Raw genomic sequence first — 19,346 nt, forward strand, 5'->3', positions numbered from 1 at the left:
TAACACTCATTGGTAGATCCTACATGTAGTTAAGTCCCACCCTGGGGGGTCTTATGGTGATTTACTAGTTACCTCATTCCTTCTACTTTTGTTCTATTTTGACATTCATGGGATTCTTTAAATATTTATAGACTTTTTTTTTTTTTTTTTTTACAGATTTTATTTATTTATCCATGAGAGACAGAGAGAGAGAGGCAGAGACACAGGCAGAGGGAGAAGCAGGCTCCATGAAGGGAGCCCAACGTGGAACTTGATCCCGGGTCCCCAGGATCACACCCTGGAGTGAAGGCGGCACTAAACCACTGAGCCACCGGGGCTGCCCTAAATATTGATAGATTTTTAAATGTTTTGTCTTCTTAAAGTTTTAATGTTACTTATGTCTATATAATATATCTACATAGTTGAAAATTCAAAAGTTGCAAAAGCACATGTAATGAAAAGTTGAACACACACCAGAGGGATCATTAACTTAGCTCCCTCTCCTAAGGCAACCAATGTTACCAGGATCTTAATATGTTTCCAGCAATATAATGCATAAGAAGTATATACACACATTTTCCTTTAGGTAACTTCATTCTACATTTATTAATTGCAATTCATCTATCAAGAAGACATGTCTCTTCTCAACATTTATTTGTTCAATCATTTATTTTTGTAGTGTGGACTTACAGATATATATTTTATTCTTTGAGTCATGATAGACTAAGGTATAATTATAAATAAGCTTTATTTATTTTGTTATTGAAATGGTTCCAGCTTTCACCCCTGGGACTTAAGGGTTGGCTCCTGCATCCTACTAATGTACTTCTATTTATCTATCTAACCTTGTTTTTTTTGTTTTACTTTTTTGGCACCTCTAAATTCCTTGGCCTTGTCTTTTATCTTCTTCATCCCAGTGCTGAAGTCACTACTTCTCCAAGTAACCTTGGTTCTTTTTATTGAAGAATGATATTTAAAAACTAAGACTCAGGATGCCTGGGTGGCTCAGTGGTTGAGTGTCTGCTTTCAGCTCAGGGCGTGATCCCAGAATCCGGGATTGAGTCCCACATTGGGCTCCCTGCAAGGAGCCTGCTTCTCCCTCTGCCTATGTCTCTGCCTCTCTCTCTCTCTCTCTCTGTGTCTGTCATGAATAAGTAAATAAATATTTTTAAAAAATTAAGATCTCTGCACTGTCTGTGATAATTAACATCATACTTAATGATAAAAGATGTTTTCTCCATAAGATCAAGAACAAAACTAGGATGTTCACTCCATCACTTCTACTCAACATTATAGTGAGGTCCTAGCCAATATACCGAGGCAAAAAAAAGAAAGAAAATACATACCAGTTGAAAATGAAGTAAAAACTTATTTACAAAAGATATAATCACCTATGCAGACTTGTCTACCAAAAAAAAAAAAAAAAGAGCTACTAACGCTAATGAGTGGGTTTTGCAAATCTGCAGGACATAAGGTACATATACAAAATCAATTGTATTTCTATATAATCATAGAAGACAATATGAAAATAAAAATTAAAAATACCATTTATACTAGAAGACATAAAACACTTAAAGACAAGTAACAAAATATGGGTAAGACTTGAACACAGAAAATTATGAAGCATTACAGAGAGACATTAAAGAAAAGCCAAATAAATGGAAAGGTATATGATGTTCATGTATCTGAAGCCTCAATCCTGTTCAAATGTCAATTCTGCCCCAAACTGATCCTTAGATTCAACACAGTATCACACAAAATCCCAGCAGATTTTTTGTATAAGACGACAAACTGAGTGCAAAGTCTACAGAGAAATTTATCTGGATAAATTCATCTTATAAAATATCTTCTTAAATCTTAAAGCTTGAAGGCACTTCGGAGATCCTAATTTTGTGTGAGTAAAATGACTTGTCCATTTCCCCATAGGAAGGAAGAAGCAAATCTAGGACATGGATTTCCACACTTCAGTCCTGTGCTCTTCATTACATTCACAATTAAGATTAATTTATTTTTTTTTACTTAACCTAGGAAGAGATCTAGATTTCCCTTAAGGATACTAGCCTCTCTCTATGTCTTATCTCTAGTTTTGCCACAATATATTGAAAAGTGGCCAATAATTAGGTGATAATAAATCTACAAAAGAGTAAAGCTCCCAAAGAATATTAATAAAATTGTAATTAAAAAAATACCTGATCTTAGAAGTAAATTAACCTCTTATGAAACAGTTACATATTTTAAAGACATATGAGTCCCATAAAAGTGTTTCATTTTCTAAATTATTTCCTAATTTATACTGTCTGAAGAGTAGAATTATAATTGGATTCATTACAGTTACGGGTGTCAACATTCCCATAATTCTCTGTTTCTTAGTGATATGATACAAATCCAGACAGACCCGATCACATTTTCAAAGCCTTTTAGAGACAGACTCAAAATGTGAGGGTGCTATTATAATGCTGCTGTAGTGTCCTTCAAGCATGTAAGGTGGTTAAAACACCAGAGCCTCATCGGACATCCATCCAAGTAAACCTGCAGAAGAGGTCAGCTCCTGATGAATTCTGTTCACAGAAACTTCGTAATTTTTGTGGTTGTGCTTCTTTACATAAGACACTTAACGTCTTTGCTCAGATTAAGTAGCATCTATTTTTATCAATTTTAACAATTGAAACCCATGTCTCCACAATACATCATTTAAAGCTATGTTTTGGCAGCTCCTTCTCCTGGCTTGCTAGCCCCCTCCAAGCCCATTCACCTCAAGGCAGCTGGCCAGTGTCTTACTGTCACTGCTCTGGGCGTGTCGAGCTCCATGGCATGTCAGAGCTTTCCCTGAGTGATGCCAAACTCCCACTTAACATGGAGAGCCAAAACCTGATGAAGAAATCTTTGTGGTATATTTTAGTCTCCTGACAGGACTGAAGAAAGTACATGTTTTGCCTCCTATTGAAGTTAGCAGTGACACAACTGGGACTCACAGTTGTCTCCTCAAGGAATGTTTTCTCTCCTTCCTTCTCTCTCTTCCTCTTTACCCCCTTTATTACTGAGTTATCCTTGGTGATGGTATGTAAAAGGGACTTCTGTTTGTGGCTTACAGCTTTGTATGCCAAAGAAAACCTCTGACCATGTATTATTTCTGGGAGATATAAGAAGACTCTGATCTTTCTCTTTTACAAGGGTCTTTTGTAGTGAACTGATCTATTAAAAATAGCACACAGCCATCATTAGGGTCTAAATAGGGATGCAACCCATAAAGAACACCATCACTATTATAAAGTAGATGTCTAGTTTTCTACATGAAATTAATAAACATTTAAAAATGGTTACATGCTTCTCATAAGAGTTGAGAAGGATCCAACATCTACCCCAGTGCTTGGTACATGGTGGGAGTCTAAACTTGAGAAGTGTTTAATATCATACAACTATTTCACAAGAAATGCTTAGAAAACCACCATACTCTCTATTCCCATAACGTACTGCAGAAATTCAGTACTTGTCTTTTTCCTTGTAAGTCATAATGATTTCATTCTATCTTTACTTTAGGGATTAATAAAGAAGGATATTTGGCACAAAACAGACATTTAAAAAAAATTTTTTTTTAAAGATTTTATTTATTTATTGAGACACAGAGAGAAAGAGAGAGGCAGAGACACAGGCAGAGGGAGAAGCAGGCTCCATGCAGGGAGCCCGACGTGGGACCCGATCCCAGGCCTCCAGGATCACACCCCAGGCTGCAGGTGGTGCTACGCACTGCGCCACAGGGGCTGCCCAAAACAGACATTTTCTAAATGATGTTGATTATGTATGTTTCTGAGAAAACAGGGAAAACTGGAATAAAATGAAATAGAAGGACTAACTACACAAAAGAACTAAAGATTCTAAGCAATTATGGTATTACATAAAAATTTCATAGTAAAATTTTTACATGAGCATTTAAAAATCAAAATCAGTGAAATCAGTGCCTGTACTAACAATACCTTAAATAGTAGAAATAAAATAGACAAAGATTACAACAAAGGACTAGACACAATAATTTCCTGTCCTAAGGAAAAATTACAGTATTAAACACAAGTAATAAGCAGATTATAATAAAAATAAAGTTATAAAATCAGTAGCATCCACTTTGTGGACATTAAAATTCCATTTCAAATAACAGAGAAACCCCAACTAAGAAAAATATCCATTCCTTTGTTAAATATTAAAAACTAAATTGCTTTTAATTCCCTTTCAAGTAAGGTTTTGTATAAATACATTTATAGAGTTCACTTTAAAATTAAAGACATGAAGATAAGGAAAAACATTCTGATTTCGTTTTGCTAGTTTTCTTAAAGAATAACGTAACATCAAGGTTTTTATTTTTTCTCCTAATATTTAGGAAACAATGAGAAGCAAATTAATGTTACTGGGATAAAAGAAAAATCAACTGACCACACTGAGTAACATTTCAACCTGCATTTTGGGAGTCAGAATCATCGATAAATTTTTGGGCTAAGAAGTTCAATATTATATTCAAATACGTAGAATAAAATGAAGAATATTATTAATATCATTAAATTTTATTCACTTAAAAATTTTTTTTTGGCCGTAAATTCATCTTAGGCAAAATATATAAGGATTGTTCCATGAAAATAACCTACCTTTTTATCGTATACATCTTGCCAATTGACTCCAGAGAAGAAACTGTGCCTCATAATTTCTTTTGCATCATCTGGGCCCCCGCCAAGGCTAAGAGACAGAAACAAGAGTGGAGAGAACATTAAGAGAGAAAACAAGAGTGAGAGAACATTAAGAGAGAACATTAAGAGATCTATATAAGCCCAAAAGGAAACAAGAAAGTGTCCATGAAATGTAATTCTCTGTGGTATACATAGTTCCTGAGATCAAGAGCTGTACCAATAAAAAGCTTTTACTGTCAGATCTGATTTCCCTAACTTGCTATTAGTAAGAGGTAGCCTCGGGGCGCCTGGCTGGTTCAGTCAGTTGAACACCTGACTCTTGATTTTGGCTCAGGTCACAATCTCACGGTCATGGGATTGAGCCCCACATTGTGCTCTGCACTCAGCGTGAAGTCCGCTGGAGATTCTCTCTCCCTCGCCTCTCCCCCAATCTTCTACCCCTGCAAGCATGCTCTCTCTCAAATAAATCTTCAAAAAGGAATAAAAGGGACACCTGGTTGGCTCAGTGGTTGAGCATCTGCCTTCAGCTCAGGTCGTGATCCCTGGGTCCGGGATTGAATCCCACATCAGGCTACTTGCAGGGTGCCTGCTTCTCCCTCTGCCTATGTCTATCCCTCTCCCTCTGTCTCTCATGAATAAATAAATAAAATCTTAAAAAAGAAAAAAGAAAAGGAGAAGGAAAAAAAAGGAGTAGCCTCAGGACAATGTGGTACCTGAAAAGAGTACAGGCTTTGGGGACAAAACTGAAACAGGCAACCAGCTTTGGAACTTATGAATATGTGACAATGAACAAGCTGCTTACTCCCAGTGTCTCTACTGTGTGTGTGTGTGTGGGCAATACCAGCCTGGTGGGCCACCATGAAGGTTAGCCATAACACAGATAAGTGCACCTAGCACAACAAATGGTAGCAATTACCACAGTCGATTCTATAAACCAGATTTTTTTTCTTAAAGATTTTATTTATTTATTCATGAGAGACACACAGAGAGAGGCAGAGACACAGGTAGAGGGAGAAGCAGGCTCCTGCAGGGACCCCGATGTGGCATTCGATCCCAGGACCCCGGGATCATGACCTGAGCTGAAGGTATATGCTCAACCACTGAGTCATTCAGGTGCCTCTATAAACCATATTTATTTTGATTAAGATTCAGATTAAACTGCATCCTTGCTACCATAAATTCCAAACTAACTAAGTAATTAGTTAGAAAAAGCAACTTGTACAGTGATTGTTAATAGATAGAAACGTGAGGGCTATTTTCATACCTCAAATGAATTTCCACAGAAATGACATCACTAATCTAGGAAATACCACTGCTACATAATTTATTATGCAAAGCGCAATACACACTATGAATTTAAAGATGTTCCCCCCAGCTTTGCAGGTATTCTTACTTAACGGAGAGTGGGCACAGTGTGAAATTCAGGTGCTTTCTGGCTTCCTAAGCTTCCTATAGTTCATACTAGTTACTATGAAGAAGGAATGAAAAAAGAAAAAAATAACCCACAGAGGGAAGCAAGGAGGGAGTGAAAGAGAGAAGGGGGAAAAAAAAGAATGTGGAAAGAACAAGAAAAAGAAAGGAAAGGAAATCCATTTAAATCTGGATCAATACAGCAAGCTTTCTCTGTTCTTGCTCATGGCTACTAGGGACAGTGTGTGCCCATAAATGTTTAAGAGCCAGCAATCCAGGCAAAATGATGCATGTGCAATATTACATGTGCAGATTATATAGATATGTTTGTTATAATTTTACAGATAGAAAGGACACAAGGCACAAAATTTATTAAGAATAATAAAATATAGAATGCCCTTTTCTCTAAAGTAGCCAAGTGATGCTCACAGAAAACATTTGTTAATTTTGCTAAACTTGAAAGCCACTAACTGACTTAGGAGGAGCTCCAACACAAATACTGGCTGTTCGTGTCATTTGTGGTGAGAGTGAAACAACAAAGACACACAGTCAGACTTTCCCTGGCTTGTCAGTTATAGGAGTGACTTCTTTGATGAATGGTGAATCATCTTGGAACAGTGGAAGAATAATCTCATTTTGGAGTGCTATTCACAGTGTTATGCATACAGACAAAACAAACTTTAAAATGTAATCTGTGGGGCACCTGGAGGGGCTCAGTCAGTTAAGTGTCTTATTCAATTTCAGCTCAGGTCATGATCTCCGGGTCATGAGCTCTGGGCTGAGCATGCAGCATGCTTAAGGTTCTCTCTCCTCCCTCCCCCTTCACCTCTCTCCCCTGCATTCTCGGTTCTAAAAAAAAAAAACAAAAACAAAAAAACACAGAAATAAAAATGTAATCTGTGTTATTAACATCTTCTCTATTAGTTTCTAAAGTCTAAACAATCAACAAAACAATAAAGCAAGCCCTGACTTACAAAGTTTGCCAACTTTGGTGATATAAATACTCCCCCATGGCTAATCTCAAGTAAGCAACCTGATGTCACTGACACAGAAGTGGGAAGAGGTGCACTCTAGAAGCAGGTCGTTACATAGTATTTCTGTACAGACACACAGATAAAAGCAACCTCAAAAACACTGAAAAGAGTAAAATTTAACAAAATTATTAAAGACTGATGACTTGAGTATTTATTACTTTTGTTTTTAATGTACTTGATTTGATTCGTATGTTTATAAAATTTGATTTTTAACAATGACTGTATTAAACAATCAGCTCACAAAATCCTTGAAGTTTAACATCTGGTTTTCATGAGTTGGTACATGCCAACTCCCACACAACACTGGGTAGGAAGAAACACAAATAGGTCATAATAAACAAGCAATACTACAATCTAACAGTGCTAGCTATTATTAGGTATAAGGAATACACGAACTGGGGAAGAATCCAGGATTCCCTGACACACAGTCAGAGAGGAAAATACAACCAACTTATATCTGAGTATCTGTAGTCATGATCCATGGTTCCCACAATCTAGGTCTCCTGTCCTCAGATCATACAGAACGAACCACAGCACTTACAGGGAACTTCTAGACTGGACCAGATGGTACTAGCAGTGTTCGGTGTTCGTATGCAGGACTTTCTGACTGGCGGCTCTGTATTTAGTTAATGCCAGCACTCCACCCCCTGGCCTGGCTCTTTCTTTCTCTATTCCAAGTTGTATGTGTCCCTCCCTGGCTGGGCTGCAAATTCTTCTGACGGCAGAGACTGGTACTGGATGATCCAAAAAGCATTCTGAGCTTCTACTTAGGGAGCCAGAAAAACAGAGACACCAAAATATGCGCTGAAAAGAATTTAACTTCCCAAAGTATGCATCAAAGTGGTCTGTGTGAGCTCATGGTATTCTCTTACCCTTACGCTATTGTTTTCATTTTGAATGACAAATGAGATGATGGGGGAGGTGGGAGCTGGGCGTAGAGAACCATAATCATTTTGTAAATAGAAGGTTTTAATCCAGCTTCAGTTATTCATTTTATGTCACCCCTCTGTTCTCTAGCAATAGCTTGGCTTTGGACATTGCCAGCATTTAATCTATATTTATCAAATACATAAAAAACTAAAGTATCAGCCATGAGTACTATGCGAAGTCTAAGAATATAATCTTAGACTGCCATTTTAGAAGCTGGGAGAGATTCTTTAACACGAACTTCCTCCAAGTGTGAAACTGTCAAAAATTTCAATGTCAATGACTCCCTAATACACAATTTAAGACTTCAAAATAATATCAAAATATGATTTGCACTAAGATATTTATGTCTAAGAATAGTAAACTCCAATATCAGAATGCCAAACTAAATCCTCAGCTACTATGGGTTCTTCATTATTAGGAACATCATGGAATGTGTATTTTCCTGGTGCTACTGATTGCACTGTGAGGTCATGTTTTCCCCATAAACTGCATAGAGGGACTAAGGAGATTCTAACAGAATGAACATAAAGTAATGGAGAGTAAGAAATAAAGGCAAAAATCACAAGTGACCCTTTGGGAGAACTGACAGAAATTCAGTAAAGAGTATCAGAAAAATTCGTCAGTATTTCAAACTTTGAATAGGAAGAATAATGAGATCTACCATAACACTATCTTATTACACTTCCAAAGACTTCAGGGTTCAGTCCTTTAGTGGCTTTTATCTTTTTTTCTACCTTTTAAATTCTTTTTTTTTTTTTTAAGATTTATTTATTTATTTATTCAGAGAGAGTGAGAGAGAGGCAGAGACACAGGCAGAGGGAGAAGCAGGCTCCATGCAGGAAGCCTGACGTGGGACTCCAGGATCACACCCGGGGCTTCGGGCGGCGCTAAACCGCTGCACCACTGGGGCTGCCCTCTACCTTTTAAATTCTGATGTTTCCCCGGATTCCGTCCTCGGGCCTCTTCCCATTGTATAAGTCTGTCCCAACTATTCTCATGGCTCCAGCTGTCTCTGAGACGTCGGTGGGTCCCCAAACCACATAGCCAGCCACTGTGTGTCTACTAAACACTGGCAGGATTTTCGACTGCCAGCTTCACGCTTTCATCCAGGTTTTCTTATAGATCTGACTTGGAACAGCCAAAGTGAGTAGCAGCATCCTTCCCACAAGCCTCCTTTGCCTGTGTTCCCTGTCTGTTAATAACACTCCATTCTCCAAACGGGTCACCGGAGTTAGGCATCCCTCCACCCACCACCTCCACTCCTTCCCCTTCCTCACCATTTCTACTTAATTGTTCACAAAGTCCGAATGACTGCTCCTTTACCATGGCCCCTGGAAGGACCCCATCCTTTATCTGGACAATCCCTTACACATTCTCAAGGGCTCTGCCTACCTGCCCCAGGCCCTTCCGTGTTTTAATTCATCCAAGACAAAGCTGCCAGTTACCTTTCATAACACAAATCCAATTACACTATTGCTTACTTTTAATAATTCAGTGGCTTTTTATCCCCTTCTGAATAAAGGGTAAATATTTTCTAAGAAGCATAAAGTCTTTGCAATCTACCATTCCAGCTTCCTCTCCCAGTGTTACCCAACTCAGTCTACACTCTAGTCACTGAACTTCTCAAATGGCACGTTCACTTGCAATTCTAGATTCCTTCCCACATCAGTTTCTCTGCATGAACACCTTAGCAGACAACAACCCTTCCCATCACCACCCCCAGCTAATAATTTCAACAGGCCTGAGCATCTGTGAATACCCATTCTGTGTCCCACATTATTCTATGAACATTGAGAGCAGAGCTTCTTTGTCTTGCTTATCCTTGCATTCCTGATACTTTAATGCGACATCTGCCCTAAATGAAAACAGCAAATCATTGAAAATACCCCGCCTTTCCTTTAGATTAATCCCAACCTCTACGTGGCCAAACCTTCAGGGGTTGTCCTACACATGGGCCACTATCATTCTAGAAATTTTCCTCATGTTTCCTCAACAATTATCTAGTATCTGCTACTTGTTTCCTCCTCCCTGCCCTGGGGATAGGGGGAGGGGTGGGGAGTCGAGATAGGAAAAGGAATGAGAGACACAGACAGGAAAAAACACAAATATAAGTGTGTTTTACCAGCTCCTTACAGAAGGGGCCATCAAGTTACCTGAAGGAGTCTGGAAAGGATGGCTAAAAATCCATTGCCTTGAAATCCAAGCCAAATATTAGATCCCCAAATCAAGTAGATAAAATGGAAATCCTAGCTCTGTTTAAAGATCACCTATCACCAAGTGCTGTCCCTTACATTACTTGTGAAGTAATCACACTAAATGGAACACGTTTCAAAACTTGAACCAACTATAAAATGGATGCACTGCAAATAAGACACAAGAGAGGGTAGCCCTGGTGGCTCAGCGGTTTAGCACCACCTGCAGCCCAGGGTGTGATCCTGGGGACCCGGGATCCAGTCCCACGTCAGGCTCCCTGCATGGAGCCTGCTTCTCCCTCTCCCTCTGCCACACTCTGCCTCTCTCTCCTGTGTATTCTCATGAATAAATAAGTAAAATCTTTAAAAAAAAAAAAAAAAAAAGGGATCCCTGGGTGGCGCAGCGGTTTGGCGCCTGCCTTTGGCCCAGGGCGCGATCCTGGAGACCCGGGATCGAATCCCACGTCGGGCTTCCGATGCATGGAGCCTGCTTCTCTCTCTGCCTGTGTCTCTGCCCCCCTCTCTCTCTCTGTGACTATCATGAATAAATAAATAAAATCTTTAAAAAAAAAAAAAAAAAAAGACACAAGAGAAATACCAAGTAGGCACCAAGAAAGTTGATTACTCTGGTTCCACAGGAATTTGCTGTAGGGTAAATCACTTAACCTCTCCAGGCCTCACTTTTGTCCTCAATCAAATGTAAATGAAAATAAACTCTACCTATCAACTGCAAGGCTACCAAAACAGCAAAAAGCACAAAACAGATGCAAATGCCCTGAAAAAGACAACCTGAAATCACTCTATAAATACTAGGTAAACTCTCCATTACCAGGATCACAAAACACAGTTTTGAGAGGTTCTTCACGAAGCAAAAGGATGGTGTTCTCTTTTATTATGTTTGCTTATTTCTGCCAAAGGTAAAATCACGATCCTCGTGAACTTAGAAGCTAGAAGTGTGTGATGGAAACCATCTAGAAGGTAAACTAAACCCACATTTGAGGATTCATTTATTCCTTCCTTCATTAATTCAGTCTGTCAATAAATAGAAAATGGGCAGCAACCAAAAATAGAACTTTGTAAAAACACATTATGTGAGGGAAGATTTGACATTAAAATATTGAAATCTATCCTCAAGATGCTTAATAGCTAAGTGATTTTCAGGGCAATGCTGATATGCCTATAAATTGACAGGAAAGGATGGCTCCGTACATGTATACACAAACACAGATTATAGGACATTTTTACAGTAATAGTCATTTCATATATGACTTACAAATTGTATGTGTAAATGAATATACAAATATGAACAAAGAATACTACAGTTCGCTAATTAAACAAAGGGCTGTAGGACTCTTTAGGTCACAGTTGTAGCTACAAAAGAAAAACAAATCTTGTAAAGATATGTTGCCATTAATCCTCTCAGTCACACAGGGAAAAGAGTATCTTCAAATGGCAAACAAAAAAAGTAGTAGGGCATGTTAACACAGGTTGGAACTAGAAGAGAGTAGAGAGCATGGCTATCCTTTTTATTATGTAAATAAGCATAAATATAAAGGCCCAGAGACTGAAAGGAAAGAAAAAGGGGAGGGATACTTCCTATCCCCACAATAGCAGGTATCAGGGCAATTAAGAAATTGTTCGCTCACAATATGGATAAACCCCTCAAAATCCTTATTTGGTAAAATGTGAATAAATTTCCAAGTTAGGAAAGAGTTACAGAAATTTAAAAAATCTTCTCTATAATGCAGTTAAAAATAAGTCAGTATTTCCATGGAAAGATGTCTCCACCAAATACACTGCTCCTTGGAGTTATATTTGAATTAATTTACACATCAGAATCTCTATAACCACATTCATCAGTAACCCATTGAGTGTCATTTGTGGCTTACCGTTTATTTGGATCCTTTATCAAGAGCCCCGAAAGCAATGATTTTGCATCTGAAGAGAGTGTTCGAGGGAATTTAATGTCTTCCATTAGTATTAGTTCAAAAAGCTTCTCATGATCCTGATTGTAGAAAGGTAACCTCCCACACATCATTTCATACATGACGACCCCCAGTCCCCACCAATCCACGGCTCGGCCATAGTCATTGTCTTCTAACACCTAAGAGGGAAACCAGTGAAAAGATTCATTATTGCACATTAACTTTTAGAGCAACATTTACAAAACGTACGAATTTTACATCTAAGTGAATCCTAACCTGCAAAGCCTAGGTAGGCTATTCTGATATCTTCACATTTAAACTAGAAAGGATCCCACAAAAGACAAGAATTACATCAGAGATGTGAAGTGTTCAATACATGTCCTGAAGTGGCCAGTGTATGAGAAAGGGGACAGGCCATGCAGCAAATTCCAAGTAAATGACAATGCAGGGTTCACATGAAAATTGTTTGCAATTTGTTTTCTCTGAGGCCTACTGAACTTTTCACTCTGGTTCCACTAATGTGGACTTCAAGTAATTCAAGTCATGCTGACTGAGCATACGAGGAACCTTATACTCTCTTGCATGAAGGAGAACTAAGTAACTCCAATCAAACTGTGAAAGACAGAAGTCATGTAGGAGGAGTCCTACAGACAGACGAGTTCAGGGCAAGGCAAACAAGATGATCAAGCTGAAAACTTCTGGAGGCCCCTATGTGTTTAAACTCTTTAAGGAAATAGTCAACAAAGTGGATATAAAGATTTACCATTTGGAGTGTGTCCAAAACTTTAGTACCTCACAATAAAATTTCTGTTAAACACAAACAACAAAAATCACGGATGCAGTTTGTCTCTGGTATATGCCCTTAAACTTATTTCCCAAAATACATTCCACGCAAAATAAATTTAGAAAGAAAGAATAGAACAATATCAGGGTATGTTAGAGCCACCTATTCAAATTGAGGCATAATAATTTGCCATTTGTCTCAGGAAAGTGTTGGTTTTTACCTTTTTTATTAGGTATGTTCCTTGTCTAATGCAATTTTTTTCATCTATTTGAATCTATTAATATATTTTTTAAAAGATTTTATTTATTTGAGAGAGAAAGAGGGAGAGCATGCAAGCAGGTATTGAGGCAGAAGAAGAGAGAGAATCTCAAGCAGACTCTCCATTGAGCAGGAAGCCTGACTCGAGGCTCAATCCCAGGACCCTGAGATCATGACCTGAGCCAAAGGCAGACACTTAACTAAATGAGCCACCGAGGTGCCCCAGGGTCTTTCAATATTTTGTTTTAAATTACTGTATCTGAATAACCTTAAACCCTACTTTTATTTGATTCTCTTAGCTTTGGGATAAATAGAGCAAGAAAACCATACCCGTGAAATTTATCAATTAAAAACATAACCGATTACATAAGAATTTGATACAGAACTAGTGTACATGTTCTAAACTTTCTTGGCTCGAGTTAAGTAAGTTGTTGAAGATTACCCCATGTGACCTTTACTTAAAATTTACCAACAACTTCATAGAATTGTACATGGTATGTTTGACAGTTATACTATGATTACCTACGGACACTACGAAAGGCTTGGTAGACAGTGTATTTATATGCATGGAGAATGTAATTTTGAGAAAAAAACTATGTTACTTAATTCAGCAATGTTTTTCAAATGTTATGATGAGAAGATTTTTAATTCAGTTGTATTACAGTTCCAAGACAACACAGGAACTGCATTTGCAAGATATGAACAGGAGTCTAGTTCCTGTGTCTTTTCCGAAAATCTTCTGTAGAGTAACAATCTAAGCAAAATATTTTGGGGAAGAATAACAAATTCTAGTTTTCCCCTTTGGCTAAAAATATTTCAAATTTCTACTTGTTTGAAATGAATAACGTAAAAACACACAGAAAAGAAGAAATAAGCTAAAGAAGCAGAAAAAATTCAGCTTGTATACTTAACTTCAGTGAAAGGAAATGTACGTATGATTTTTAAATACCAGTGACTTTTGATTATTCAAGAATCTATCTCCTGTCCAATTAGTAGAATGTACTGTTTGTGGGCCTGAATCGAAGAGATCAGGATTTTACCTAACGACAGACAATTTTAAAATCTAAGTAACCTTTACTGAGTTCCTACAACACCAACAAAACAGTGGCACATGCGAAAAAGAGCCAAATGTGGTTTTTAACCTCTTTTTTCATAAAACCATAAAAAGCATAAAAGCTGGATTAACTGCTTCCCGAACCCACATTTCACCAGCCGGGTTCTCATCCCCAGCTGGCAAAACTGGCAATCCTTTATTTTTGTTTAAATACCTGGTTTGCAGCCAGAAGGGAAAGTGAGCACATAAAAAAGGGGTTTTATTTTTGAAGAGAAAAAAGCAACTGAAAAATAAAACTATATTGTAAAAAAATCTGTTTGATAAAATAAAATATATTTTATTTAGCTTTGTAAAATGACCACTGATTCTCAAAATAAGTGGTTTTGCTTCTGAACATACGGGGGTTAATGAATATATATATACATAACGCCACAATGACTGTGTGCTCTATTACTTTGAACTGAACAAGTCTGATGTAATATATTCTCCTATCGACATGTGAAACCCAGCAATGTTGAGGAGAAAAAAACCCTAAAAACTCAGCCAGCCCTCTTTATCTAAGAGTCTTTGTTATCAATTATAAAGAAAGATTTCTCCAAACAGCTGGAAGATGAAATACACAAGGAATGAAAATAAAAGTGATCATATTTTACATGTGGATACAGTATATAAAACATGTAACACCACTATTCAGATATCTTTTCTCTCCCTAAATCTAAATTATCTCAGAAGACAGTACTTCAAAATGCTCTAGAAATTTGAGTGAAATTAAAATCCACAGCCTCCTTTATATATATATATATATATATATATATATTTTTTTTTTTTTTTTTTATGATAGTCACACAGTGAGAGAGAGAGGCAGAGACACAGGCAGAGGGAGAAGCAGGCTCCATGCACTGGGAGCCCAACGTGGGATTCGATCCCGGGTCTCCAGGATCGCGCCCTGGGCCAAAGGCAGGCGCTAAACCGCTGCGCCACCCAGGGATCCCTATATTATTTCTTAAAGAGATTTTTTTCTCCCTTACTCAAAGCACATATTTTTCCCCAAATTACAGTAACATGTAATATTCACATTCTTTGACCTAAGAGTTGCAATTCCTTCTGGCTACTTCTGATGATTTTCCCCCCTAGAAAAAAGGCCATTATACTTCCTGGTTATCAGGAGAGCAGATCCAAAAGGTAGGATAATTGGTAACACGGAGGCCCAACAATGGCAAAGTGGATTTCAACTCCATTGCCATGAGACTGATCATATAATTTGGATATAAATGCAAATCAAAACCTGCTCCTAGAGAAACAACCCACTGAAAGACTTGTCTTGAAGGATTAATCTAAAGAAAGTGTCCCTTTTCCACAAAATCATTGATTTTGTACATTTTATTTTTTTATTTTGTACATTTTAAACTGAACTCAAGGTTTCAATATGAATGCAGACATTTGGTATTTCCTTTTAACCCTATTATCTCTGTCACCACAGAGGTAGATTTACTTTGTAACTACATTTAATGCAAAAGATAGACATAAAGAACAAGAGGTGATTTGGAACCCTAAAAGTAATGTAAATATTAAACAATGATAAGAGGTCACATCGAATCAGCATCCAAACAGAACCCAAAGGCTAGGAAACAAGGCTGAGTTTCCATTTTTCTACCAGGAGCCATTTTTCTACCAGAAAGCTTCACTTTCTGATATAATAAAACTGGTTTCAAAGAGGTCATAGCAGGTATCCATTACTATTAAATATTCTGGTAATATCTGATGAATATTTGGTACTATTTGAGGTAGATGCTTCCACATCTAAAAACAGCCAGATGAGTTAAACAGAAATCAGCAAGAGTGGCTCCTGAATGGTTACAAATTTCAAGAATGACATCAAATTATAAACTATGTATTTTAAAACGGTACCATTGGTTAAAGTTCCCAACGCTGAATACTTATTTGGCTGATGGGCACTTTCAAAAACAATATTCCCTCCAGTATTCTTTTACCAACCAGGACTTACTGGAAGACTGGAGGCCACCAGGCCACACAATGCACCTAAGGCAAGCGATTATAAGGAGGGGATGCATGCCCCGAAGTGGCTTGCTGCTCAATCAATAATCCAGACAGAACAGATGGGGGAAAAAATTAAACATCCAAACAAACTGTCTGTACACCTATGTTGTGAAAGTAAACTGCGAGCTTGCATGAACCAATTTACCACTAATTCAAAAACGAGTTTTTCCCCCTGGTAACCTTGTATTTCAGGTAATGGGTATGCATGTATTTTCTATATAAACATACATTTCTATACTTTGTCATTTGTGGAAATCCTTTACGTATCCTTATCATCATAGGAATCTGCTTTAAAAAAAAAACAAAAAAGGGGCACCTGGGTGGCTCAGCAATTGAGCCTCTGCCTTCGGCTCAGGGCATAGTCCTGGGGTCCTGGAATCGAGTCCCACATTGGGCTCCCCGCAGGGAGCCTGCTTCTTCCTCTACCTATGTCTCTGCCTCTCATGAATAAATAAATAAAATCTTTTTTTAAAAAAAAGGGAGGGTTGTTAAGTCTTCTGATCCAGATTCTAAAATGTACGGCAGCTTCAGGGGAAGTATGTATTTCATGAGAATTATGAATTCCAAGGTTTCTCAGTATTTTCTTCATAAATACAGATTTTCTGCCTGGAGCTTCACTGCTCTGTTAATTCTCAAGAGACTGAAACTGTACAGGCCACTAGCTCTTGTAAGCTGTATGCTCTGTCCTAGCACATACACCTCAGTACAGCTGACCGCGCGCTCTCTAAAGCAATCTCTGGCTAGCACAGGCAACACGCTTGAACAAGATGCAACGCTAGTGGCCGAATCACTCTTATGCACAGCTTCCCAGAAATTTCTCAACTTCCCTGGTATCCCGGAACAACAGACATCAAGGGATTTCAGGAAACTGGGGCCTTTGCCACTGAAGTTAAAACAGCTGATGTAACATACTACAGGCAATCACCAGCATGCAGCCAGTTGGGGTGGATTTTGTCTCTGTTCTTATGCTTCAGAGAATCTACAATTACACTTTATGCTTAACCTAGAATCATCCTAAAGCACTGAATGCAAATATTCATACTGTTAAAGCCAAAACACTGTACATAGCTGAGAAGAACTTTAGGTGAAAACTAGCCGCCACAGGAACTGACTGGCCTCTGGGGAAGGAGCCCCAACTTACTGACACCAAGAGACCGTCAAAGTTGAACTAGAAATATTATTTTCATTTATATTTAAATAATATCCAATTTGGGGAGAAAGTGAGATGATTTTTTTCTTTTATTTATTTATTTATTTATTCGTAAGAGACACAGAGAGAGAGAGAGAGAGAGAGAGAGGCAGAGACACAGATAGAGGAGAAGCAGGCTCCATGCAGGAAGCCCGATTCAGGACTCGATCCCGGGACTCCAGGATCATGCCCTGGGTTGAAGGCAGGAGCCAAACCACTGAGCCACCCAGGGATCCCCTGGGATGATTTTTAATATTATCCAGAAACAATATAAGCAGTAAGCCGACTCACAACAGTTTCAAGTCCTTAACTATGCTTATACGTGAACAGACAATGATCTACCTGAACTAATGACCATGCTCCTTCACTTCATTTCTGCCTTAATATTGATGAATCCTTTCTGGAGCCATTCAGGAGGATGAAGGTTTTCAAAAAGGCCTTAAGAGGATGAGTGTTGCATGAATTATAAATACATAAAGTAAGGATGCACACAGTATAAGAAGGGCTACTAAAACTTTGTATTTTTACAAAATGCTTAGGCATTTCAGGACTTAGTTTCATAATCTGTTAGATGTAGTAGAATTTCATCCAAGGGATCAGCAAACTGCAACTGTGTGCTACTATTTTGACCTATGGATTAAATGTGCAAACACATGTTAACTTGGACTCATTCATCTCTTAAAATCTCCAAGAGACAATACTGACAAGAACCCATGTAATGATGTCTTTTACATCTATTCTTTGTTGCATTTAAGATAAATACATACAAATTCCATTTCATACCTTTAAATCAAGTTGGGGATCTAACTGCTCCCCACGTCTATACCACTCTGTGCTAGCAACTACCTTTATTCTTAATTTATGGATGCTCCCAGTTCATTCGGAACAAGTGACTGTGTATCTCTGGCTTTAAATTTCTAAGAAATTTAACATCCATTTGTGCTACTACCTCTATAGCATCACGATAACTTCAAGCAAAATCTTTTTCTTAAAATCATCAGCAAAATATTCTGGTCTCTTTCAGATATTTTCAAATTATACATTATACGAAAGATAGTAAAGGTGATAGGCTTCAAAAGACAAGGGAATAAAATGACAGCAAGTGAACGTTTTCTATAAATGAGGTTCTGAAAACTAAGAACACATCAAACAATGCATCTTTAGACATTGGAAAAAAATATTTTACACTTACATGAAATCAAATTATGTATATATTTTTTCTGAATATCAACCACAACTCGATACTATGTATTTTCCAACAGCCAAGCCATTTTTCTGCAATCTTTTTGTTAGTTCTAACTTGATTATCAAATAATTTTTATTTTTACACTATTACAGAAGTGCATTTCTCTAGGTTTCCAAAACCACCTTATTCAACCTTCCCCATCTGTCACCATCTGCTTCTTTTTAGCATGTACTTTTTTGTGTGATCACATAAGCATGTGAAAAATAACTAACATTCAGATGATTATCTGCTGGTACATTTGAGGACTGGGCATAATAAAAGTGAACTGCCAAAACGTACTTAACACTTTTAATTTTGTTGGGTCTTGCATGTAAGCTACATTTGATTTTCAAACTGTTTTACAGTTGGAAAGTTGATCAGGTACTGCTAACTCAAGAGCAAAGCTGAGACTAAATAATTAGCACTGCATAAAATGGTTTGGATTCACTGAGAGCCAAATCAAATAATAAAATTTAACAGTAAGATTTTATATGTGATTTCCAGTTTCTTTTATGATTTCTCGGTTGAAAATACAGTATCAATCACAAAAACAAAATCTCCTCAAAATATATTATTGTCCATAATGTATGGCAGGTGAAGTTTCTTTCTTTCTAATATAGGAAAGAGCAAAAACATGT

The 19,346-nt window shown here is 37.7% G+C and overlaps 1 protein-coding gene across 8 annotated transcripts in view; it reads right to left on the reverse strand.

Moving 5' to 3' along the window:
• Positions 1-19,346, reverse strand: part of AKT3 (AKT serine/threonine kinase 3) — a 306,203-nt gene that overhangs the window by 33,980 nt on the left and 252,877 nt on the right. For 7 of the 8 annotated variants that reach the window (XM_038542735.1, XM_038542732.1, XM_038542730.1 and 4 more), the window contains 2 exons: positions 12,105-12,319; positions 4,611-4,698 (listed from right to left, as the gene is read on the reverse strand). In XM_038542735.1, coding sequence (XP_038398663.1) covers positions 4,611-4,698; positions 12,105-12,319 — 303 coding nt within the window. Of the gene's footprint in view, positions 1-3,587; positions 3,802-4,610; positions 4,699-12,104; positions 12,320-19,346 lie in introns of those variants that run through there. The other variant, XM_038542734.1, reaches the window with a different exon arrangement.

This window comes from Canis lupus, chromosome 7, assembly GCF_011100685.1.
Source record: "Canis lupus familiaris isolate Mischka breed German Shepherd chromosome 7, alternate assembly UU_Cfam_GSD_1.0, whole genome shotgun sequence".
NCBI lineage: Eukaryota > Metazoa > Chordata > Mammalia > Carnivora > Canidae > Canis > Canis lupus.